At 36.4% G+C, this 26,429-nt stretch overlaps 2 protein-coding genes across 31 annotated transcripts in view; one reads left to right on the top strand and one right to left on the bottom strand.

Annotated features, from left to right (window-relative positions):
• Positions 1-22,534, top strand: part of CCDC66 (coiled-coil domain containing 66) — a 48,526-nt gene extending 25,992 nt beyond the window's left edge. For 14 of the 25 annotated variants that reach the window (XM_008515336.2, XM_070574903.1, XM_070574907.1 and 11 more), the window contains 11 exons: positions 4,178-4,309; positions 4,730-4,980; positions 5,194-5,278; positions 6,106-6,267; positions 7,749-7,893; positions 8,375-8,515; positions 18,228-18,724; positions 19,312-19,352; positions 20,182-20,423; positions 20,660-20,784; positions 22,263-22,534. In XM_008515336.2, the coding sequence (XP_008513558.1) occupies positions 4,178-4,309; positions 4,730-4,980; positions 5,194-5,278; positions 6,106-6,267; positions 7,749-7,893; positions 8,375-8,515; positions 18,228-18,724; positions 19,312-19,352; positions 20,182-20,423; positions 20,660-20,784; positions 22,263-22,349 (1,908 nt within the window). In that variant the 3' untranslated portion in view covers positions 22,350-22,534. Of the gene's footprint in view, positions 1-4,177; positions 4,310-4,729; positions 4,981-5,193; positions 5,279-6,105; positions 6,268-7,748; positions 7,894-8,374; positions 8,516-18,227; positions 18,725-19,311; positions 19,353-20,181; positions 20,424-20,659; positions 20,785-21,754 lie in introns of all 25 variants that reach the window. The other 11 variants (XM_008515338.2, XM_070574912.1, XM_070574897.1 and 8 more) reach the window with 4 other exon arrangements.
• TASOR (transcription activation suppressor) overlaps positions 21,045-26,429 on the bottom strand; it is a 55,030-nt gene continuing 49,645 nt past the window's right edge. For 3 of the 6 annotated variants that reach the window (XM_070574888.1, XM_008515334.2, XM_070574889.1), the window contains 3 exons: positions 25,541-25,719; positions 25,171-25,335; positions 21,045-24,330 (listed from right to left, as the gene is read on the bottom strand). In XM_070574888.1, coding sequence (XP_070430989.1) covers positions 23,798-24,330; positions 25,171-25,335; positions 25,541-25,719 — 877 coding nt within the window. In that variant the 3' untranslated portion in view covers positions 21,045-23,797. Of the gene's footprint in view, positions 24,608-25,170; positions 25,336-25,540; positions 25,720-26,429 lie in introns of all 6 variants that reach the window. The other 3 variants (XM_008515333.2, XM_070574890.1, XM_070574891.1) reach the window with 1 other exon arrangement.

Here is a 26,429-nt window from a genome sequence, read left to right as displayed (position 1 = left end):
ACCACTTGTCAAGCCATGCTGTGGCGGCATCCCACATAAAATAGGGAAGAGTGGCACAGATGTTAGCTGAGTGACATTATTCCTCAAGCAAAAAGAGGAAGATTGGCAACAGATGTTAGCTCAGGGCCAATCTTCCTCACCCCCTGCCAAAAAAAAATAAAAAGTAGGGGAAGATGTTAGCAATGAGAATAGGAAACAAAACCAAGCAGAAAGTTTAGGTGTGAAAAATAAAGTAAAAAATACAGTAGATGAGAAATAGCAGAAGTGATAGAGCTAGGAAATGAATAAATAATTGGCAAACCATATTTAGAAAATATATTAAAAGGAAAAAGGAGAGGACAATAGGGAAAAACTGTTTTAAGGCAATATGAGACAAAAAAAAAAGAAATAGCTCAAACAAGAGGGAAAAAATGGAGGGAGGAAATATTTGAAAGAGTAATTAAGATCAGTTTCCCAGAATGAAAAGAAAAAACTGACCTCAGATTTCAAGGGCCATAGAGCACCAAAAAAGAGAATAAAGAAAACCCCACCTATACATACTAAACTGAAATTTAAGAATATGAAAGAGGAATTCTAAAAGCCTGCGGAAAGAAAGAACAGGCTACATATATAAAAGAATAAGTATGAGCTTGATGTATTTTTCTACAGCAACACTGTGTACAAGATTTCAAAATATTGATGGAAAAGAAAACTTAGAATTTAATATCCAGCCAAACTGTCGTTCAAATAACAGTAGATAATAAAATATCCTTGGGCATTCAAGTTCTCTGAAGATTTTTTAAAAAGGCCCACGTTGAAAACAGTTTTGAATGAAGTGCTTAAGTAAAAGATAAGGTAAGTTGAGGAATGCTGCAAGAGATTTGTGATTTCATACCTTGGTTAGAGTTGATTGTTATTTTTACATCTTGCTAGAACTAAAAGGAGAAACTATATCCTTAATAACTAAGAAAAGTGTAGTTAATATCAACATTGATGTGTTGGCAGAGGATGGCAAAATCAAAGGATGTGAAACCATACCAAAGTTCTTGTCTTATTAGAAGAAGATATCTATAGATACCAAAATTTTAAAGAGAAGCTTAAAAATAAAGTGGGATAAATTGAAATATAAAATTATGATAGTAGAAATAGGACCAAATATACCAACAAATATAATAAATCTAAGTGGGACTAAAACTAATTTTAAAAAGCACCTACAGATTGGAACAAAGAAATCTAGATATTTTCTAGAATACGAGACATGCCTAAAGCATAGAAATACAGCAAGGTTGAAAATAATAGGATTCAAAAAGAAGTGCTAACCAAAATAAAGTTGGTATTGCTATACTAATAAAAATAAGACAAAAAGCATTGTTGGGGATGGTGGGGGTTGTAAATATTAATAGAAGATTTAGCATCCAGAATGTATAGCAGTTTTTGACATGCATGTGTCTAATATGTAAAGCAAAAATTGGTCAACTCGAAACCTCAAATATGTGAATCAAGAAATTAGTAAAACTGCAGAGAAACTTATGAATTATCTATTTAAAGGGAGATTTCAACATAGAAGGTAGCAAGTTGGTTGTAATTAAGATATATCAGGTTCTATGTCCAACAATAAGAGAATATTTTTCAAGCACACGTGAATATTTACAGAAAGTGATACTGTGTTAGGCCATAAATAAAGACTCAGTTAAATTTGAAATAGCTGTTATACAGATAGTGATCTCTAACTACAAAGCAGGTAATTTAAAAGTTACTAACAAAAATATTTTTTAAACTGCTACATATGTGGAAATTGAAAATCACACTACTGGGGCCGGTGGTGGTGTAGTGGTTAAGTTCGGTGCACTCCGCTTCAGTGGCCTGGGTTCCTCAGATTTGGATCCCAGGTGCGGACCTACACACTGCTCGTCAAGCCATGCTGTGGTGGCGTCCTACATACTAAATAGAGGAAGATTGGCACAGATGTTAGCTCAGTGATAATCTTCCTGAAGCAAAAAGAGGAAGATTGGCAACAGCTGTTAGCTTGGGGCCAATCTTCCTCACCTCCCCCCCCCCCATCACACTACTAAATAATTTGAGAGTTAAAAAAAAAGTGGAAATAAAAATACTTGGAACAGAATGATAATGGATACACACATCAAAACATGAGGTAAAGTAGGATTCAAGGGAAATTATTTCAGAGAAGAAGAAGACTTTTGAATCAAATGTGCCAATAAACACATGAAAACTAGGATTTTTAGCTATATGCACACTTATATAGTCCTCTCGTTCCAGAGGATTTTCAACAAGTGATTTTCAACTTCAGAGTACCCTCACCCCCCTAAAAAAAAAAGTGATTTCAGCTCTATGTTTCACTGCTCTTCCTCTTGGAAGATCCTGTTCTTTCTAGCCCAGTGTGCTGAGACCACCCATCACCCACACGAATGCCTTTTCTCCATGGTGAGTGGACAAGATGAGTAGGTGGATAGCATCTAGAGTGAGGAAATTCTTGGCATCTGAACTTGGAAATCATGAACTGACAAGCAGGGCTATTCTGAACTGTGGCAAAGTTACCACTGAGTGTTCTCCTTTCCCAAAGCTGCATTTTTAAAGACTGTGTTAAGGGGAGAATTAAATGGAACAGAACCAGACATCTGTAGTAGGCTGTTTGTAAAGCACGGAAAAGTTCTGATTAAGTAGCTGCCATTCATGCAGCATTTGTATTAGGAGTAAGACTGACATTTCCTAACATAGAATAACTTGAAAGTAGCTAAAGAATTACATTAGAATCCTATAACAACAGGAACTGTTTGTGGGGTAGGAGGTAGTAAGTACCTATGAAAATGAGTTTTCGTTCAAGGCTGTCACTTGAGAATAGGCTTAAAATGGGTGTTTAGAAAAGAAGTTTTTATGTAGAGGAAAGGAAGTCTCAGGTCAATAATATGAGGGAGATAAGGTAGAAAAGTGTGTGTGAGCCTAAGGAAAGAGGGTTCTTTCCTTAACCGTGTAGAATAATTAACAGAAGGGAGGTGCTAAACCGTGGTCAAAACACAATTGTTACAGTGTGTCTTGTGCTATACATGTATCTCCTTTACTCACCTTCAACTAAATGAGCTCAATAAGCAAAAGGGAGATCTCCATCCTACCTACCACCTCTCCCCACCCACCAAATCCTTATACTTTCATTCTTCTAACTGAATGCACATTGGGGGAAACTTGTAAAAAAGAAAATAAGAATAATTTAAAGGGTTTCCTAGTCAGTTGAAGTGAAATGAATTATTCAGGTGGTAAGCAAGTGAGTAGCAATGGCTTTGTAAGACATCCTTAAGTAAGAAATTGAAGACTGAATTTAGAGAACTGATTACTAGATTTTCCACAGGGAGATATTAAGACTTTTCCTTTTGTATAAATATTTCCTTTGATCAAAACAATTGGTTGTAAACTATAGCCTTGCCATTGTTTCTAGTAAAAACAAGGGCAGAAAGTAACATTGTGATGTATATTGCCATTGTAGTATTCTGTCAGACTATTTTTTAAATTATGTCCTGCAGGTATCTCATATAACAAATTGTTTGTTGCTTAGCTCTTGCATTTCAGGACACTTTGAGCAGAATATATTCTTCCCTTTTTGTTAGAGCATACTAAACTCTTAAGTTAAAGCAATAACAAATTTTTGTGTTCCTGTTTTTGGTTTTTTTCCTTAGAATTAGACGACTTAATCCGGACACAATGTATTTTTCTTATTGAAACATCTTAGATTGTAATAGGGTTGTAACAGCAGAAACAGAAAAGGAGTTTCCTAGAGTGAGATGCCATTCAATAGAGAAAGCCTCTTGCTCTCTTACATCCTGCTGGTTCTTGATCCAAAAGCAGTATTTGTTGTATTCCAAAGGCAAATGTAAAGCAATACTCATCAATTTTAAATTATCCTATACTTGTTTTAAAGAAAGAATTTTCTGTTTTTCACTAGAAAATTTCTTTCCTTACACTTAATCTTATTATATCCTTATGCTAGTATATGTTACAAATATGATTCTGAAAACCAGAATATATCTACTTAATTCTTGTGTACTCAATTTTTTGTTTAAAATTAGTGCTCTTCTTAGAGATAAATGCCTTTCCACATTAAATCTGTATAAATTCTTTGGCAAGATTTGTAAATATGAAGTGGTTAGAAAAGAGAACTGAACTTTAGATGGTGTCGACTGTTTTTTAGGAAGCAGTACCACTGGGGCACCCTTTCAGTGCTGTGAAACAAGAACAGCAGAGAAAATGGATTGAAGAGTTGAACAAGCAAATAGAAGATGACAGGCAAAGAAAAATAGAGGAAAAAATTATATCTTCAAAGGTAACTTAGGAAGTTTTATGGATATAAAGAGAAAAAATAATTTCAAAGTCTTTAATCATAAACTTAAAAGTATCCTGAAACTATTTGACAAGACCAGAGTATTCAGATAATCCTACATTTGCTCTTGTGAACTTTTCATTGAATGCATTCAGTACGTGTGATATGGCATCGTTTCTTGTAACTAACTTTTTAGAAATTTCCTAATTTCTTTGAATTTCTCATATTCTCTAAGCTAGTTATCGAAATGTATGTGAAATCAATACAGAATACAGTTATGTTAATTTTTATGATGCTTATTCTGCTTATACGGCTTATTCTGCTGTATGGTAACTTGTAGAAATCATGTTTGATTGTCATTTAGGATTTTATACGTGAGAACAATTGGAAAAATTCTTAGCAATTCTTATTTGTCATGATTAGGGTGAGGAACATGACAGATGGGCGATGCATTTTGATTCATTAAAGAGCTATCCTGGTTCTCGGTCTCAGTTGTCTTCTCAGTCAACACACAAACAACCAGAGTACTTCTGTGTCTCTCCGGACACTCAGGAGCTGGCTGATATCAGCAGTGTTTGTACACCTACAACTGGAACCCATGTTGAACCTTCAGAGGAGGAGCATTTAGTAAAACCTGTTGGAGATGTGGCTATGGCAAACAGTCAAAAAACGAAGTAAGTTCATTCTTCAGTATTTATTGATATTTAAGAAAGTCTTTGTGCTTTATTAAGACTATTGTTATATTTATAATATATCTTAATTGGTTTCTGGTTTGGTGTTTTTCTTTAAAATAAAAATGATTAGTAGATATTCCAAACAAAAATGATTCAGCAACTTGTTAAACCCACCTTTTGGGTTTTAAACGGCCAGTATATCTTTCTTGCCAGCTTTCTCCGTTCCATGACTGCTCTCTTGGACCCAGCTGAGATAGAGGAACGAGACAGGCGGCGACAAAAACAGTTAGAACATCAGGTACTGCATTGTAAAATATTGTTCTCTGCCTTAATAAGTAATAGTCATGGCTAATAGATACTTAAGTAAATGGAAATTAAAATTCCAGTGTAAACTTACAGCACAAGCCCTGTCCAATCCTGTGAGCAGTCTAATCCCTACTCCAGCTGGCATTATGTTAGAATTATACTCGTGCTGAGAACCAGACAGTATCACATAGTATAGCCACCTGCCTTCCAGAAGAGAAGGTCTTCATAGTGGATGTGAAATGACACTAAATGTTAAGTTAGTATTGGATATTTTTTTCATCAGTTTAGTTCTCCTGAATTTTGGTCAGGATGAAAATTAGTTCTTTGGAAGGGAACTGTAGAGGGGATTGAAATAGAATTATGATTGAGAAATCTAGCAGATAATGTAAGAAAGACTAAAATTAAAATTCTCTCCTAACTTTGGTCTAATACTGAAAGGACTTAATTGTCTGAATGATTCTTTCAAATCTCTGATATGTAAAGAATTTCGCTTAGTTAATAATGTTACTCTTAATCAGTTAAGTGAACAGACATTTATGGAGCATCTGCTACTTACCAGACAGTATACTAAGCACTGAGATTTTTTTCTTCAGTTGTTTCTCTATTAGTTCTTCCAACAGCCCTCCTGGGGTTAAAGAAAAAGCATGTAGAACTTGACAAGTGGTAGAAGGGAGAAATACATTGGCAATTTGACTTTTTAACTTTACTCGTGTATGTAATACTTTCTGTGTAGTGTTAAACTTATTTTAGAAACACCAAACAAATGCTTCATTGATTATTTTTTGTGTGACAATGATTTGTGTGGTTGTTTATGACTAGAAAGCCATTACTGCTCAGGTAGAAGAGAAGCGCAGGAAGAAGCAGCTGGAAGAAGAGCAAAGAAAGAAGGAAGAACAAGAAGAGGAGCATCGTTTAGCACGGGAACGAGAAGAGATGCAGAAACAGTATGAAGAAGACATGTTTAAGCAAAAACAAAAGGAAGTAGGTATTTATATTTTAACTGTTTAACATTTTAGAGTAAAAAAACGATATGTTTTTAAAAGGAAAAATAGGGGCCGGCCCTGTGGCCGAGTGGTTAAGTTCACGCTCTGCTTCGGCGGCCCAGGGTTTTGCTGGTTCAGATCCTGGGCACGGACATTGCACCGTTCATCAGGCCATGCTGAGGCAGCGTCCCACATGCCACAACTAGAAGGATCCACAACTAAAATATACAACTATATAGTGGGGGGATTTGGGGAGAAAAAGCAGGAAAAAAAAAGATTGGCAACAGTTGTTAGCTCAGGTGCCAATCTTTAAAAAAAAAAAAAGGAAAAATACCCAGAAGTTGAAGATTTATATATATTGTGAAATTGTGAAGCTGTATGCAGAAACATTAAAGCTTTGCATAAAGAAGGTTATGAAAATAGAAGCTGGAGGTTTTATTATTTCCAAAGATTAGTTCACAAATGCTGTATTTGTTGGGGTGTTTCTCTGCTTAAGGAGGTGGTCAGGATGAGTTATTATAGCAGAAAACAAAAGTTATCCATGTGCTTGATTTTGAAATGTTTTCTAAGGTATGAGTAGTGTATTAATGAATATTCTAGATATGCTAAGAGAAATGATTGGCCTTTCTGTCTGTATCACTTGGGAACAGGAGAATATGTTTGCAGAGTGATTGGCTGGGATTGATGATACAGTTTGTTGCTGTTTTGGAGGTTTCTTTTGTGCTTAAATAAGGGTCTTTTTAAAAAGAATAGATGTCTGGTTAGCTCGGAGAACCCCTATATTAAGTGATGCAGACAGCATAGGTATGGTGGTGTCAAGTGCCATGTTTGAGCTGACCTGACAAAAGAGCAAATTATACTATGAAATTCGATTGCCAAAGATTTGTGAGAGTTACAGAGTTGAGCATAGGGCACTTCCCCTGGAGCTGGGAGGTAGGGCTGAGAACCTGCATTTTCTTACCTTTTCATACTTGCAACTTTCACTCCCAAATTAGCTGATGCAGGGACACGTGGTCTGGGGTTCTGATTTCATTATGTTAAATAGGCTGAGCCAACTACTCCTATGGAATAACATATATATATATATATATATATATGAAAAAAATCAAAGTATCATTTGGTTGAATTGCAAGAAATAGCCGTAAACCTTGTATTTTACTTCTTAATAATTTGTTTTTAATCTTAATGGAACTCTGATGGAATTGACCATTGCTTTTTGAAACTTTGAGAACTTTATTAGTATAAGCTTGAATAGGTAGAAGAGTTCTTATATTTATGGTATCATCCCAGCTATAGAAAATGATATTAAAATGTAAGCTCCAAAACGAAAGGAACTTTGCTGTGTTGACCACTCCCATTATCGTCAGTAGTGCCTGGTACGTAACAGGAGCTTAGAAAATATCTCTTGTGAGAGAATAGTCAAGTCTGTGCGTGTTTGATAATTGTATTTAGTAACTTTATGCACTTAAATATTGGTAGGAAATCATGACTCTCAAGACAAATGAGCTGTTCCAGACAATGCAGAGAGCGCAGGAGCTGGCACAGAGACTGAAACAAGAACAGAGAATCCGAGAGTTGGCTCAAAAGGGACATGACACCTCTAGATTGATTAAAAATCTTGGTGGTAAGTACTGAACTAGAATTTTATTTATAATATTTTTCGAAGATGACTTTAAATAATTGCCTATTTTTAATACCTTTAATATACCTATTAACTAAATATTTTTGAAGGAGTTTCAGACCTTGAACTAATGTAACTTTATAATACTTATTTGGGAAATTGCCTTAAGAGAAGAAGTAAATGATTTACACTTTAATATCTTTTCACATAAGTTTTCCTAGGTTTTGCTCACAGCAGGTAAAATGTGCACCTTTGTACCCATTTTTACAGAGAAAATCTATTAAGTGATCTCCCTAAATTCAGTAAGGAATAAGAGTGCAGGTAACCTTTTGAAGGAAACTTTTAGGCCAGCCCTTCTAAGTTTTTATTGCAGTGTTCATACTCATTGATTAAAAGTCTTGTGCGTGTTTAGTTGCTGCTACACATAATTTTTATTAATATTCCTGAACTGTCATTTTATCAGATAATTTATTTCTCTTGCCAGTTGATACAATACCAGTGGAATATAATGCATCTACTAACAACATTTCCAATTCAAGACATGGCTTGGATGAAGTCAGTGGTAAATGTAATAGATGTATCAATTCTGTGATCTCTCCCAAGAAGGATACTGGTGTGCAAACAGGTATTTGTTTAGAACCTGTGATTTGGTTTAAAATTTTCTTAAAATTCAAGTCACGATTAGAATTAAGTTCAATTAATTTAAAGTTTGAAAATTAAAGGAGTTTGAGGTTTTCAGTAAGAGAAAATAAAGGAATCTCTTGGTTTTCAATTTCTCTATAACAGCTTTATTGAGCTATAATTCACATAGCATAAAATTAACCCGTTTAAAGGATAGAATTTAGTGTTTTTTTAAAGAGTACAATTCAGTTTTTATATTCAGAGTTATGCAACCATCACTACAGTGAATTTCAGAATATTTTTATTGCTCCAAAAAACCCTGTACCCATTAGCAGTCACTCTTCATTTCCTCCCACCCTCTAGTACTAGACAATCACTCATTTACATTCTGTCTCTCTAGTTTTCCTATTCTGGACGTTTCATATAATTAGAATCTAACCACATGTGGTGTTTGTGTCTGAATTCTTTCACTTAGCATGATGTGTTAAGGTTCATTCATGTGTTAGCGTGATCAGTACTTTGTTCCTTTTTATCACTGAATAATATTCCATTTTATGGATATATTACATTTTCTTTATCATCAGTTGATGGACATTTAGATTACTTCCACTTTTTGGCTGTTACATATATGCTCATGTATAAATGTTTGTGTAGACATATTTTCAGGTCTCTTGGGAGAGAAGAGTAACATTGCTCAGTCATAGAGTAACTGTATGTTTAGCATTTTCAGGAACTACCGAACTGTTTTCCAAAGCATCTGTACTGTTTTACATTCTCACCAGCAGTGTATGAGGGTTCCAATTTCCTTCATCTTTGCCCACACTTATTCTTGGGGTTGTCAAGTAGTATCTCCTGGTTTAATTTGTATTTCCCCAGTGACTAATGTTGAGCATCTTTTCTTGTGCTCTTTTTAGATTTTTACATAGCTAATAAAGGAATATCCGTGTGGGATGTCATTATCATAGGTCTCCATACTTACTGTGAATCCTTTCAGCCCTCCAGCTATCTGTCTGAAAACCCCCCCGTTTTTTTTAATAACTGCCAAGAAATCTCTTTATCTTTTCACTTTGTTTTTAATTGAGGTATAATTGACATATAACATTCGTTTCAGGTGTACAACATAATGATTCAATATTAGTATATATTGCAAAGTGATCACCACAGTATGTCTAGTTAACATTCATCATCATACAGAGTTACAAAATGTTTTTCCTTGTGATGAGAGCTTTTAAGATTTACTGTCTTAGCAATTTTTGAGTATGCAATACAGTATTATTAACTATAGTCACCATGCTGTACATTACATCCCCATGACTTATTTTATAACTGGAAGTTTGTACCTTTTGACCCCCTTTACCCATTTCAACTGCCTCCCTCTTCTTCCTAACCCCCTGCAACCACCAATTTGTTCTCTGTGTCTATGAGTTTCGGTTTTTTGTTTTTGTTGTTGTTGTTAAGATTCCATATATAAGTGAGACCCTGCGGTATTTGTGACTGACTTATTGCACTTAGCATAATGCCCTCAAAGTCCACTCATGTTGTCACAAATGGCAAGATTTCATTCTTTTTTATAGTTAAGTGATAGTCCATATTATTTACATTTTTTTATAAATGTGTGTGTGTATATTTTTTTTACCTTTTCTTTCTTTATCTGTCAGTGGACACTTAGATTGCTTCCCTCTCTTAACTATTGTAGATAATGCTGCAGTGCACATGGGAGTGCATATATCTTTTTGGGTTAGTGTTTTTGTTTCCTTCAGATAAATACCCAGAAGTAGAATTGGTGATCTTGTGGAAGTTCCATTTTTAATTTTTTGGGGAACCTCCACGCTCTTCTATAGTGGCTACACAAATTTACATTCCCATTAACAGTACAGAAGAGTTCCCTTTTCTCCATACCCTCTGCAACACTTATTTTTTGTCTTTTTGATAGTAGCCATTCTAACAGGTGTGAGGTGATAGCTCATTGTGGTTTTGATTTGTATTTCCCTGATTAGTCATGTTGAGCATCTTTTCATGTACTTGTTGGCCATCTATATGTCTTCTTTGGAAAAATGTCTATTCAGATTCTCTGCCCATTTTTTAATTGGATTGTTTGGTTTTTTGCTATTGTGTTGTATGAGTTCTTTATATATTTTATATATTAACCCTTTATAAGATACATGATTTTCAAATATTTTCTCTCATTCAGTAGGTTGCCTTTTTGTTTTGTTGATGGTTTCCTTTGCTATGCAGAAGGTTTTTAGTTTGATATAGTCCCACTTGTTTTACTTTTACTTTTGTTGCCTTTGCTTTTGGTGTCACGTGAAAAATCACCAAGACCAATGTCAAGGAGTTTACCGCCTACGTTTTTTTCTAGGAGCTCTGTGGTACCAGGTTTTACATTCAAGTGTTTAATCCATTTTGAGTTAATTTTTATGTATGGTGTAAGATTTTGCATTGGCTGTCCAGTTTTCCCCACACCATTTGTTGAAGAGACTGTCCTTTCCCCATTGCATATTCTTGGCTTTATCATAAATTAATTGACCATATATGTGTGGGTTTATTTCTGGGCTCTCTGTTCAGTTCCATTGATCTGTGTGTCTGTTTTTATGCTGACAACATACTGTTTTGATTACTATAGTTTTGTAATATGGTTTAAAATCAGGGAGTGTGATGCCTCTAGCTTTGTTCTTCTTTCTCAAGATCATTTTGGTTATTCAGGGTTCTTTGTGGTTCCATACAAATTTTAGAATTGTTTGTTCTAGTTCTATGAAAAATGTCATTGGAATTTTGATAGGGATTGCATTGAATCTGTAGATTGCTTTGAGTAGTATGGACATTTTAACAATAGTCTTCCAATCTCTGAGCACAGAATATTTTTTCATTTGTGTCTTCAGTTTTTTTCATTAGTGTCTTATGGTTTTCAGTGTACAAGTCTTTCACCTCCTTGGTTAAATTTATCCCTGGGTATTTTATTCTTTTTGCTGCAATTGCAAATGGGATTATTTTCTTAATTTCTCTGATAGTTCGTTGTTAGTGTGTAGAAATGCAACAGATATTTGTACAGTCACGTGTCTCTTAATGACAGGGATATGTTCTGAGAAATGCATTGTTAGGAGATTTTGTTGTTGTGTGAACATCATAGAGTGTACTAGATGGTATGGCCTGCTACACCCCTAGGCGATATGGTACTAATCTTAAGGGACCACTGTTGTATATGTGGTCTGTTGTTGACTGAAACGTCATTATGCAGCATATGACAGTATATTGATTTTACGTCCTGCAGCATTACTGAATTTGTTTATTAGTTCTAACAGTTTTTTGGTGGAATCTTTAGGTTTTCTGTATATATGTCATCTGCAAATAGTGATAGTTTTACTTCTTCCTTTCCAATTTGGACTTTTATTTGTTGGGAGGTTTGTTTTTGTTTTTTGAGGAAGATAAGCCCTGAGCTAACATCCGCTACCAGTCCTCCTCTTTTTGCTGAGGAAGACCAGCCCCGAGCCAACATCTGTGCCCATCTTCCCCCACCCTATATGTATGATGCCTGCCACAGCATGGCTTGATAAGCCTTGCACAGGTCCACACCCAGGATCCAAACTGGTGAACCTCAGGCCGCCAAAGCAGGGTGTGTGAACCCAACCGCTACACCACCAGGCCGGCCCCTGTTGGGAGGTTTTTGATTACAGGGTCTTCTTAACTAGTAATTGGTCTGTTCAGATTTTCTATTTCTTCATGTTTCAGTCTGGTTGGTTGTATGTTTCTGGGGATTTGTCCATTTCTTATAGGTTGTCAAATTTACTGGTGTATAATTGTTCTTGGTAGTCTCATGATCCTTTGTGTTTCTGTATTATCAGTTGTAATATCTCCTCTTTCATTTTTTTATTTTATTTGAGTCCTCTCTTGTTTTTTCTTGGTGAGTCTAGCTAAAGGTTTGTCAATTTTGTTTCTTTTCAGAGAACCAGCTCTTAGTTTCATTGATTTTTTTTCCTGTTATCTTTTTAGTCTCTCTTTCATTTACTTCTGCCCTGATCTTTGTTATTCCCTCCTTCTACTAACTTTGGTCTTTGTTCTTTTTCTAGTTCTTTGAGGTGTTAAAGTTAGATTGTTGAGTTTTTCTTGTTTCTTGATGTAGGCATTTATTGCTATGAACTTCCTTCTTAGAACTGCTTTTACTGTATCCCATAAGTTTTGGTATGTTGTATTTCCATTCTAATGTATCACAGGTATTTTTTTATTTCTGATTTTTTCTTTGACCCATTGGTTGTTCTGGAGCATGTTGTTTAATCTCCACATATTTGTGAATTGTTTAGTTTTCTTCTTGTAATCAATTTCTAGTTTTATACTATTGTGGTCAGAAAAGATGCTTGACAAGATTTCAGTCTTCTTAAATTTATTAAGATGTGTTTTGTGGCCTAACATATAATCTATCCTGGAGAATGTTCCATGTGCACTTGAGAAGAATGTGTATCCTGTTGCATTTGGATGGAATGTTCTATATATATCTGTGAAGTTCTTGTCTAATGTGACATTTACAGTTTTCTGTCTGGATCATCTGTCCATTGATGTAAGTGGGGTATTAAAGTCCCCTACTATTGTTGTAGTCTGTTTCTCCCTTTAGGTCTGTTAATATTTGCTTTATATATTTAGGTGCTCCTGTGTTGGGTGTATCCTCCTCCCCCTCCTCTTCCTCCTCCCTCCCGAAAGCTGCCCAGTACGTAGTTGTGTATTTTAGTTGTAGATCCCTTTAGATCTGTTATGTGGGGTGCAGCCTCAGCATGGCTTATGAGCGGTGCTGGGTCCACACCCAAGATCTGAATCAGCAAAACCCTGGGCCAGCAAAGTGGAGCATGTAAATTTAACCACTTAGCCACAGGGCTGGCCCCTGGTGACATGTTTATGACCATTAGTTTGAACTCTTTATCAGGTAAATTACTTATCTGATTAAATTCAATTGCTGATCTTCATTTCATTAAGGTTTTTTTCTGAGGTTTTATCTTTTTCTTTTGTGTGGAATGTATTTCTCTGTTTCTTCCTTTTGCTGGGCTCTCCATGTTGGTTTCTATGTATTAGATGAAACAGCCACCTCTCCCAGTCTTAAAGGAGTGGTCTTACATAGGAGATAAATCTTATCATTCAACTGTACTCTTAGCTCTTGGTTGTCTCTCAAACCTTTGTGATTGTCCAAGCAGCCTATTTTATTTTTAATAGCACACAGTAGTTGGTGTGCCAAGACCTATGAGTGTCCCAAAGGGGAGGATCTCAGTCAGCACCTACATTGAGGCTGCTTGGAAGCCAGACCCTCGGGCAGCACCTTTTAAAGTATGCAAACACATACAGTCCTTTGGGACCGCATGCCTGAGCCCTGCAGCCACCAGAGCCAGGTGATCTGGAAGTGTCTCCTGGGTGGCAGTCAGAAAAGTTGGGGCTCCAGGCGAGTTGTAAGTTCCTTTCTGGGAGATATTGGCGAGCTGTAGCAAGTCAGAGGGAGAGCACAAAGATGGCATCTACCAGCCTATGTTCCCTGAGAGCACCTCAGTAGGCCTCTAGATGTGTTTCAAACCTGAAGCCTACCCCTCAGGTTGAAACTCCAGGACAACCAAATAGGCCTCTTTGACACAGAGACTGGGGGTATGTTTCAGTATCCTGTCTGTGCAGTGCCCTAGGGGTGGTATTATGCCAAGAACTGTCTTTTTGATTGTTACAGCCTCATGGGACCCAGGAATGCAAACCCCCCCAGCCATCAGAGCCAGGTGATCAAGGGACACCCCCTGGGCAGCACCTGTAGAAACCAGGGCACAAGATGTAAAAACTGGGGTACTAGAGGCATGTAAGAACTATTCTCTGAGAGATTGGTGCTGTGGAGCTTGGCAGAAGGAAAACGCAAAGATAGTGCTCATCCTCCAAGGTCTCTGGAAAGAAACACAGTCAGCTCTTGGATGTTTGTTTAATTAGAAGCCTGCCCCCAAGGCTGCAGCTGTGATGATAAGCTAATAGGCATCTTTCCCAGAAAGACTGAACTCCTGGGTCTCTTGCCTCTTACTGTGCCATGGGAGTGGTAGCTGTTTAAGAACTGTTTGTCTGTTGGTTACAGTCCTGTGGGATCCATGAGTGTCAGCCCCATTAGCCACCAGAGCCAGGTGATGCAGTTGTCTCCTGGCAGCAGCTGCAAAGAACTGGGGCACCAGACTTGTGTAAATGTTCCCCTCCAGGCGATACTGGCGTTCTGGAGTGGTGCAGAGGGAGAGTATGAAGATGGCAACCCACTGGCTGGAGCAAGAGAGAGAGGGGAGTGTGAAGATGGTGCCTGCTAGCGGCTGGGGAAGGAGGGGGATGCCTAGAGTTAAAAAAAAATTTTTCTAAATATGGTGCCTGCCAGCCTCAGCCCCCAGAGGGTATCCCAGTAGGCCCCCAAATGTGTGTTAAGTTAGATGCCTGCCCCTCAGGCTGATGCTTTACTGTAAGTAAATGAGCCTCTTTCATATAGTCTGGGCACAATTGGCTGCCTCTGCTCTGGGCTCTGGGGCGAGTGAGTCCACCCGTGAGCCCTTGTTTCTCCCTTCCACTATAGCCTTGTGGATCTCGTGGATGTGAGCCCTGACTTTTCAAAGCTGGATGTTTTAGGGCTCGTCTCTCCATTACAGGTCTTAAAAGTTGCGGTGCCTGACGTGGGGTTCAAACCCTTCACTCCTCAGAGAGAAGCTCTGGGTTTTGAATTCCCTCTCGATTCGCCACCAGGAGTACAGTTTATGGCTTGATTGTGTCTCAGCCTCTCCTCCCCACCTCTATGTGGTCTCTTTCTCACTTGCTTGATAGGAGTGTAGTAGTTGCTCAGCCACTTTTCTTCTTTTTCAGAGGAAACCGTTCCATATGTAAGTGTAGATTTGGTGTATTCATAGAAGGAGGGTGAGTTCAGGATCTCCCCAGGTCGCCATCTTGAACCAGAACCCTTCACTTTTTAAACTAATTAGCAATGGACCCTCCTGTCAGTATTTGTGGTCTTGGGAATCCCATGATAGCTTAAAAAGAAACAAAAACCAATTTGGCTGGCCATAGATTAGGAGATATTCTTCTAGGAACATCAAAAAGCCACTCTGGAGTTGGGTAGTAGAGAGCCCCAATCCCAAAATGTCTTAAGGAAATCCTTTCCCTAGCATACCACTATTTTCTGCCAGTTAATTTTAGACTTTACTTCAATACAACACCAAATTACCCACATCAAATGGCAGGAAAGTAGAAAGGAACCTTGAAAAGGGAAAGTAGGGTAAAGCAGTTTCCCAGTGCAACCTGCTTGGTTATCTGAAATTATTCTGCTTATGAGCTCTTGGTATTTTTCGCTAGTTTGCTCTTAAGCTTCAAGAATCTGATTTAGTCCCTTCCCTATGTCCAGATAAATAACAAAATTATATAAATCTTACACATTAATTAAAGGAAGGTGAAACTAAGTCTTTAAGACAGTGAAATTATGTATATTATCACGGGGTGGCTCAAAATAAGGGAATTTAATCACTCAGGGTCCCAAAATAGAATAATTCAAGATGGTTTATTTAGAAAGGGACTATTTCCAAAGGAGTGGCTGTGAGGGAATCACAGAAATAGCGCGTTGACTCTGGTGCTAGTAGCAACTGAGCTGTTACTGGAACCTAGAAGACAAGAGTTGTAGAGAGGTAACTTAGAGGAGCAGTGACCTTTAGTAAAGGGACAGTCAGCCTGAGGTCAAGTCACAGGGAATGAGCCAGTGGAATAAACATCCTGACTTCACTCTTCTCCCTCCCTTTAATCTGCCTTTGATCCCTCTTGACAGAAGCAGAAAGAGGGCTGAAGAACCCATTGATATGGTTCATACCAGTCAGTCTGCCGCAGCAGAGAGCAGCGTAGAGAAAGGTTGTGAAATGGGTCTAGAGTAGCAAAAGATATTCAGTATGAGAATGATGCAGGCTGGGCAGCCTAAGTAGGGATTAGTCCCAGAGCAGTTCCAGCCTGGAATAATATACCTAAAGTGTCCAAGATAAGAGAGTAATAACTGCACTTTCATGTGCAACCCAGACCTCTTCCTTTCCTTCGCTAATTGTGAATTTAAAATTTTAATCATATGTGAAAGAAAGCCTTTGCAAGGTTGTTGCTTAACTGGTTACACAGCTGTGATAATGGAGCACATCACTGAACATTACATAAGTAGTAGTGAAATTTCAGTGTCCTTTTTTTGAGTGGTGAACTTTTCCTGTTTTCAGAATGGCAAAAAGTGAAAGGTTGTATGTGATTCAGGGATGGTCTGCAGGCAAAGCATAATGAATGCCATATGAGATATGAAATGCAACATATGACTTTACATAAATAGCAACATTTCGCTAAAAATTTTGTTCCAAGAGGGGAGTTATAAGACATTTCCCAGTGCCTCTAAAGGACATTTTCCCAGCTCTTTTTATATTTATGTTCTGAAGGACATTTTCCAGATCTTTTTATATTTATGTTGTTAATTTCAAACCAAGATAACGAAACTTCACATCTCTCTTAAAAGAGATTTTTTACATTGCTTTGATGAAAAATTTTGTCAGTTACATTGATAGGAAAAATGTAGAAATAAATTTACTTAGATATACAAGATGGTAATACATACAGTGTTTGTTATATTCTAAGTGAAAGCCAAGACATTTCTTTGGAAAGTTTTGTTTAAAAAATTGTCTACATTCTGTGATGCTAAGAATGAATCATCTGAAGTTCTGATACATGCTATAGCATGGATGACCCTGAAAGGCATTATGCTGAGTGAAATAAGCTGGACACAGGAGGAGTGGGATGGGTGGTGCAGGGAAACACAAATAGTATATGGTTCCACTTGTGTAATGAATCTAGGTGGGGTGGGGTGGACAAATTCATAGAGATGGAAAGTAGAGTGGAGGTTGTTGGGGGTTGGGAGGGAGGGTGGAATGGGGAGTTACTGTTTAGTGAGAGCAGGGTTTCTGTTTGGGGTGACTAAGAGGTCTGGAATTGTGCAGCATTGTGGGTGTGCTTGGTGCCACTGAATTTTACACTTAAAAATGGTTTAGTGGAGGATTTGGAGAAATTGGAACCCTCTGCATTGTTAGTGGCAGTGTAAAATGCTACAGCTGCTATAGAAATCAGTATGGCATTTCCTCAAAAGAAATTAAAAATATAATTACCATATGATCCAGCAGTTCCACTTCTGGGTATGTACTGAAAAGAACTGAAAAGGTCTTGAGGAGATATTTGGACAGTCATGTTTATAGCGCTATTATTCACAGTAGCTGAGAGGTAGTAGCAATGCAAGTGTCCCTTCACAGACGGATGGATAAACAAAATGTGGTGTGTACATACAATGGCATATTATTCAGCCTTAGGAAGGGAGGAAATTCTGACACATGCTACAACATGGATAAACTTTGAGGTCATTACATTAAGTGAAATAAGCCACAAAAATATAATCACAAAATACGTCACAAAAATACAAGTACTTTATGATTCCACTTACGTGGTACTTAGTCAAATTTAGAGAAACAGAAAGGAGAATGGTGGTTGCCAGGGGCGGGGAGGAAGGAATGGAGAGTTTAATGGGTATAGAATTTGTTTTGGAAATTAAAACAAGAAAGGTTTTAGAGGGCAGTAACTAATAAAACTATTTAATGCCTTTGAAAAAAGTGGTTAAATTGGTAAGTTTTGTGTTATGTATGCTTTACTATAATTTAAAAAAATAATCATCTGAAACTTTCTTTTAGATGACTTAAATACAGGAATATTCACCAATGCAGAATCATGCTGTGGATCAGTAATAGAGAGGGAAATTATAAATTGTTCATCTCCCGAGATTCCTGCAGAATTTAATCAACAGTTTAACACTAAGAAAAACAAACAAGTAGTATTAAGTAGGGATAAAGGAGCCAACTTAGAAAAAGAAAACAGTTGGTATAATGACCAGTGTAATCAGTTCACAAGAACAGAGAAACAAATGAAACATATGAAGAAATCTCCTAAAAGGCCTGATTGGAATATAAATAAGCCAATCAAAAGGTATATCCCAGCATCAGAAAAGTACCCTAAACAGCTTCAAAAGCAAAGAGAAGAAAAAAAGGTAAGAAGGCAGATGGAACTGCTTAATTTGGTAGAAATAAATAATTCCGGACACCTCTCTCAAAATAGAGGCACTTCACCAGAAGTTTTTCATTCATCTCATCAAGAAACTGAGCCAAGGTTCAAGTGGCATCTAGTCAAAAAGGTAAAGCTCTTCTGTCTTAAAAATATATTTTAAAGTATGTATTGATGTTTCTAAATTGAAAACACGGTTCCCCGTGTGCATGTTTTGACAAAGCTGTTCTGTGTCTGAACAAGAGTTCTAGAATTTGTTTATGCCGGGGGTCAGCAAACTATGGCCCGTGGGCAAATCTGTCCTGCTGCCAGCTTTTGTAAATAAGGCTTTATAGGAACACAGCCATGCTCATTCTTTTATGTATTGTCTATGGCTGGCCTCGCCCTACAATGGTAGAGTTCAGACTAGTTCTAACAGAGACCACCACATGGCTCACAAAGCCAGAAATGTTTACTGTTGGATTCTTACGGAAAAAGTTTACACTTAAACCCTGTATAGATTAATGCTATTCTTGATTCAAACACCCATTCAAAACTCTTCTTTATAGTCCAGACAGGTGATAATTTATAAGATCAGGAATTACTGGACTGGTCCTCTCTGACTCTGGAAAAATATAGTCTCCCTCAGATTATTTCAACAAGTAACCTCTAAAAACGTTTGTAAGGACATAAGGAAATACTGTTACTCCTTTCTACATTTATCTATCCATCTTTTAGGAAGAAGAGCCTCTGAAAATTAATTCTTTCAGCAAGGAAAGGTATGTTATGCATCAGATTGATTCCATAGCCACTTACTGCTTTCTGTGTGGTATAAAATATTTGCTCAAACTATAGGTGAGATCAAGCATGTATGTATATGAAGACAGTAACAGGAAAGTATGTGACTTCCAGGTGAGGGAGTAGAGCTTTAAGGGAAAGAGTGGCTGGCATTTTACCTAGAATTTGAAGGTCCAAGTTGGACTGGGCCTAGGCATCCCAGGCAGGAATGTAGGTGATATTTTGTGTTATCTCCAGAGTTAGCTTAATAGTTTTGATTTTCCAGGTATGTCAACAGTGGAATAGACATTCTGCTTGGATTGAGGGCGGAGGGAAGAAATGACTGGCAGGGACATTGAGAAATTCAGTTAACCAATGGGAGATTTGGAACTGTTTAAATTTTTATTCTATCCCTTTGTGCATGAACCAGCTAGGTTAGAGTTGTCTAAGAATGTGGCTCTAACAGCAAGTTTAGTTCAGATGTTAAGTACATTTTATGGTGAGTTATCTAAGGAGAAACATTTTGACCTAACCCAGCTAGCATTGATCCTCAGGCTCTAGTAACTTAATATTCCCCCCTATACTAGAGTACATGTATCTTCAGCAAGTACTAGTAAAAACAAATTAATCCCACTCTGTTGCCCTGTTTTAGGAAAAGATATTATAGAACTCAAGCTTCTATAGCGTTCCTAAAGGTGTTTATAGGTACATTTAGAATAAATTGTAATGTGATTAAAGAGTAGATATGCTTAATCTAAAACACACAATTTTGTACTGAAGCTTCTTAGTCTCTAATTATTAGTCTCTAATTATGCTTTTTTAAAAAAATAGGTCTCAGTCACCAAAAGTTCCAGCAGTGAACAACAGAACACAACAAACTCAGACGCTAAAAAACACTAATTACGAGAGAGAGAATCTTATCTCAGGAGGCAATCAAACGGCAACATCACCTGGAATTTCTGAACCATCCCATTTTATTCCCTATGTCCGAACCAATGAGATCTATTACCTTGATCCAGATGCACCACTGTCTAGGCCTTTAACTCAGGATCCTCAGTACCAAAATCCATATGGTAAGTTAAATATTTAAGTATTACCCCCTGCACAGGTAACCCAAAATCTAAGTTAGTATTCCGGCCCTTAGTTCTAAAAAATATCGTAAGTTTTGCCCCAGGAGAGGGAGAATTTCTCTTTTGGGGTCCATTACTAAATCTTTAATTGAATATTAATCCTTAGAATACTATAGCATAGAGCTATATTGTATTATTAGAAATGTATTTAGACTTTTCTCATTTTCATCTGGCTTCAGACTATGACCAAGAACGACAGCTGGTTGACTCTGACCATGTGAGGGACCCACTTCTTAATCCTAACTTGGTGAAAAACAGGGATCGACAGCAAGCAATCCTTAAGGGACTATCAGAACTGAGACAGGTATGAGCTTTTTCACCAATTATGGATGTGACTTTTTCTGTATATGGCTGGGGGAGGGCTGTGTGTTGGAATGGCTAGGATTTTTACTTAAAGTGCCTAGTTGCTTACATGATATATGTGACTTTACCGCATCCCAGTTCAAAAACATCAAAAATTCACCTATGTATTAATTTTGAAATAAAACAGGACTTTCCTTCAATTCGTTTCCCATTGCTATTTTTAAGAATATTTATTTCCAGTATGAAATCATGAGACAGTTCAAATATTAAGACAATTTTATTGAATGGAAAATGCATACATTTGAACAGTAAAACGTGATCAATAAGGCCCTAAAAACCAAAGGCAGAAAATAACACAATTACGCTTTAATAAATTCTTGATAATGTACTTCACACATTTTTTAAATGAATGTGTTGGCAGTGTTTGGAACAGAACATTGACATAAGTCCCAAAGAATAGTATAATTCAGTGTGAAATTATACGTATAATCTTACTCACCAGACTACTTTTTCTCCCACACCAATTATTGTGACTTCTCTTTATCTTGCTCAGGTAACACATCCAATATTTAAGGCTATAACTTTTCTCCATCATCTAGCTTTAAAAAACATATCCCTGGGCTTAGAAAAAATAATGACTTGCAAAATTGGTCTGCAGTTTTGATTCACAGTACATTTTTTATATTTGGGAAAAATAAACTGCTGTTTTAGGAGTGCACTTCACTATACTCAGTCATTTACCACACCTCTTGCATTTCAAATTGTCGATTCAAGTGTTGCTTACCAATTCTTTTTGTGCAGCTAGAAGAGCACCCCCACTAATACAGGCTTATGAAGAAAGTATCCTTTAGTTTTTTAAATGCTAGTTTTGGTTACGTGTTGATTGAGTTCTGTAAACTCAAGCTTGGTAACACACAGCAAAGATTTTACTTAAATATTCCTTTAATGTGACAAGACGTTTTTACTTCTAGGTTAAGGGGAGACAAAAGTTGTGAGGTCAAGTGGAAGGAATATGATGCATACCTTCACCCACCTATATAGTGGCCACATCTTATTTCAGCATGGCCTTGTATTAACCACTAAGGTTAGTGCAGTCAAGATAAACGTAGGATGTCTCTCAGTGTGTCTCATTACCATGTTAAGAGCATTTGGGGAACAGGAAGAGAGGGATCTCAGCTTCATAGTTGTGGAAACTTGGTTTTGAGAAAAGTTATCCCTATTGGTTTTTATGCTAAAAGTAGAATCTTACAGATACATAATAGTTATACAATATCCAAATCTAGTGTAAGAATTACTGAAATTTTTTGAGTGAATAAAATTCAACATGACAAAGATAAAGCTTAAGTTATTGCAAAGTAACTGAGCTTAACACAATGTTTTCAAAGTAAATATAAATCTGGATTAACAGGACAGAAATGTAAAAGAGGAATAATTTGCAAGTCTGCTGCACACCTTACTAACATATCAATGTGATTTCAGGGCCTTCTCCAGAAGCAAAGGGAGTTGGAAACTAATCTCATGCCTTTAGCTGCAAATCAAGAAGAGAATTTTAGTTCTACGTTTTAAATGTAGACAATCAAATCCTTCACATTTGATTTGTGTCTTCCAAATTATAAAATGTGCTTGTTACTTAACTGTATTTTTTAAATAGCCTAGATTTATTTTTTAAATGCTTATTTAAAATGTGTACATTATATAGTAAAATGCTGTGTATATATATATTTTTTACAATAAAACATACTTTTGTAAAAGCTTAGTAGTAAAAAACCAATTTTTTTGCTCTGTCACAATCTGGGTATTTAAGTCCTATAAAAAAACACTTTCTACTTACCTTGACAGGCTGGAGTTTCTGACCTATTAACAGCCAATGTTCTTCCACACTTTATATGTAGATCATAAGTGAAATACCACTTACGTATTTTGCTCTATGAAGAGATTTAAGAGTAGAACTCTTCCAAGTTTTTTGAGGCGCCAAAGGAAGGTCTGACTTAACAATCCCAACAACTTTTAATTCTAAACCCAGATTCAGTTTAGGCTCATGCGGTAATTTTTCTTTTCTCTAGATCCTGTTTTTATGACTTTTATTGTATAAACTGTAGTTTTCAAAAACACAAGTTTGCATTAGATATGGTTTTAAAATTGATCTCCACTATATACTTTATCTGTGAATTTAAAAAGTTATTTTTAGTATAGCACCTAAGTGCTTACCACCACAAAAATATACTTCCATTTTTCTAAGACTACCAATTTAAAAATCTATAGCAAATTATTCAATGTTTTTTAATAAACAGAAACCTATCTTTTGAATTATGAATTTGGTTAAGTCAAGGACCACACAAGCACTGAAAATTGTAATTATCAAATACTCTCAAAATTAAAAGTTGACCAAAATTTTAGCAGCAGGCGATTTTTACATGGCTAAGCCTAAAGATAAAAAATAATGCTGCCTGGTATTAAATCCTAAGTCCTATGTACATGGTTTATCATCTAAATGAAACTGCACTGGTAGATAAATCTTGAGGTATTCAGCCAAAATCCTGAAAATATTTGTTAACATCACTGGCTTATACCTGTGTAAAAACACTCTACAAAAGCTTAAATCAAAATAAATACAACAGTTGATATGTCGTTTCAGCAAAAGTAGTTGGTATCGGACATTAGAGGGAGAAAAAAGGAAAGCCGTTGCTGTTCACTATCCTTTTGCAAATATCTCATTTTATATGTAAAACAGGCTTCAGTTTGAAGCTGAAGTACAAGTGACATATAAACTGTAAAACTTAAAAGTGCCAACATGAGATAATGCAAGTACAATATATGTTAAAAATATATATTTATTTCAATTTTCAGATACTTCAAATGTTACAGGCCATCATGATTTAAATAAGAGGAAAAAAACATTTGAGAAAGGACAAGAAACCTTTTTTTTAGAGAAAGAAATATAAATTGTTAATTCACTTTTAAAAAACAGAAAAAGTCCGTAACAACCTACTTCCAAAAAAAAAAAGTTACTGTAATTATTTCTCTTTTGAATATGGCCTGGAAGAATCACTTTTCCCCCAATTTAATGGAGATGAAGATTTCTCTCTATCCAAGCTTTGAGTATAAGCAGATAAAAAGTAATTTTCACTTTCTTGAGACTGACTTGATGAAAGGGCATATGGTGTCCCCAAAAATGTCTGATGAGTGAGAACATTAAAATGACTAAACTGATGGGACATATTTAATTGACTGTGATAAACCTGAAAGTTGCTATATGAATCTTGTTCAGCTGAATTGCTGTTCTCTCCTTCAGAGCATACTAGATCAATAGAAGCTCTCTCTTCAGAATCAATTTGATAAGTCTTATCTTCTAATAAACTTTTTTGCACGTCAAGAGACGATTGCAACTGAATTTGAATATTCATATTTTGATCTGTTCCACGTGATCCTTTGGTCTCTTTCGTCAATATTTCTGAATGAAAATTGCTGCATACTTCTATTTGTGAGATTTCATCCCCTGAATCCAGAGACATATCCTCTTCATCCTTTTCATCGTTTTCTAAAAGAGCTACATTTAAAAAACAAAAAGTCCTCCTCTATTGAAATACACAATTTGTTTAAGTTTTAAAATTATACACTACTCACACAATATAATGCGTCAGGGTCTGCAAGTCCACAATCCCTTAAAGCTTGGTCTTCTGCCACAAGTTCACTTAGTCACAACACTCACACTAGGTGTGAATGTCCAGATAATCCGATGCTAAAAGCTTCTGCGAAATGTGTTCACGTTTAATGTTGGGAAATCCCAACTCCCAGCTCCAAAGGGGTTAATGTCAAAACAGCATCTAAAGTTATACGGTAATTCAGTATTTGACAAGACAAATATAAAATAAAAATTTCGACATCTAGCTTCACTGGATTACTACTATAACTGGTTAGCTCTATCAAATGTTCGATCATCTCTGCTTTTCATCAAAAACTAAAGTAAGTACATCTTTCATTTTATATAAATCCTGGAACCAAAGCAGAGGCCATCTCACAAAAGACTAAAGCTATGGATATCCCTACTACTTTGTAATTTAACTCCTTTATACATCTGGGGAGACAGTAGCTTGATGCTAAACCCCCCTATCTGGTGTCCTCCTTTTTAAAAATATAACCCCTTTGCTGATAACAGCAGCCAATAACCATACCCTCAAAGAGAAAATGTCTACTCTAGTACGCAGTCTACAGTAACTCTTAACATGTATAATAAGTATAAGAATGATAAATGCCTTGAAACACTTCTCTGAAGCTGTTTACACTGAGGTGAGTGGTTTCAAAATAGGCATTTCATTATACGAAAACAGCAAAACCGTTTCTCTTTTTCTGTCTGCCTTAAAGAAAAGGAAAACTACTGAAAAGTTACCTGACTGCGACTCAAGATCCTCATTAGCACCAAGCAATGGAAGGTTTTCTTCTGTGATTGAGTTGTGATAGCCCACAAGATTTTTAAAGTTTTGCATAAAATCTTCAGCAGTTGCAACTACTATTCCATTATCTGTATAACTGGAAAGCATCTTGATATTCTTCTCTAAATTAAAAAAAGATGTTTTGAGCATAAAACACTTGAAAATATACACAGACACATGATGATGTCTGCTCCCAGACTTAACAAAATCCTTTCCTCCACATTTTCAGAATCATAACTAAATAATCAACAACCCACCACAACCCCACAGACTCCTTTCATCCACATTCCTATATTCATAGTAGAAAGCTTAAAGCACACTAGTTACCTGTTAAAAAGACTATGTGTCGTTGCTGTATGTTCTGAGCCTGAAGTCTGATAAGGCAATCCAATTCTGGAGCATTTCGAGTTTGTGAATCACAATTGTGGTATGACAAAATTTCAACCAGATGTTTCTTCTGATAGACATTCAGAAGTGTCAACAGACTCAGAGCTTTAGAATTCAACCTGTGAAATTAAATATAGTTCAGTATCTGGATCTGCATTTCTAAAATTTAGTGCAGCAGTTTTTGCTTGAAATTAAAACCGTAAATTCTCAATTGAGTTAACTAATGACAACTGCAGTGCTTAGCTCACTGCCTGATGTAGGGGAGCTTCTTAGGGGAGAGGGAGAGCAGGAATTGTGCAACCCACATGTAAGTCCAGGAACTTTCTCTGAGTGAAAAGCCCGAGGGCCAGCTATTCTGCTTAGACTAAAATCTCAACCAGTCATTTTATTTACTAAGTAACAAACTATAGTTCTCTAGCTTTACTAATTTAGAACTTGAATGAAAGGCATAAAAGGACCAAAAAATATAAATCTTTCCTTCAAAAAATACATGGCTCTAAGCTATTTCTAGGCATGAGGCACAGTGCAACAAGTGGTAAAAATTACTGGCTCCTGTCAGGGAGATCAGGGTACTAAGTGTACAAGTTACATCTTTGGGCCTCAGTATTGTTCCCTGTTATATAAACATACGACTTGTCTGATGCCTATTTCACGTGATTTGAAGATAAAACAAGGTTAAAAAAGTGAATTACTACAAAAAGTTAAGTACTTAAAAATTATTTAAGCCTGCATTTCCCTAAATGTACCATGGCCATTCCTCAAAGACCTGACCATGGAATGTCAAAATTTTGTAGTCTAAGTTTAGGAAATGCTGGGTGACAAAATGTAA

Source organism: Equus przewalskii, chromosome 15 (assembly GCF_037783145.1).
Source record: "Equus przewalskii isolate Varuska chromosome 15, EquPr2, whole genome shotgun sequence".
Lineage (NCBI taxonomy): Eukaryota > Metazoa > Chordata > Mammalia > Perissodactyla > Equidae > Equus > Equus przewalskii.
The sequence above is the reverse complement of the archived record's forward strand: the minus strand, read 5'-3'. Positions and strand labels throughout refer to the sequence as shown.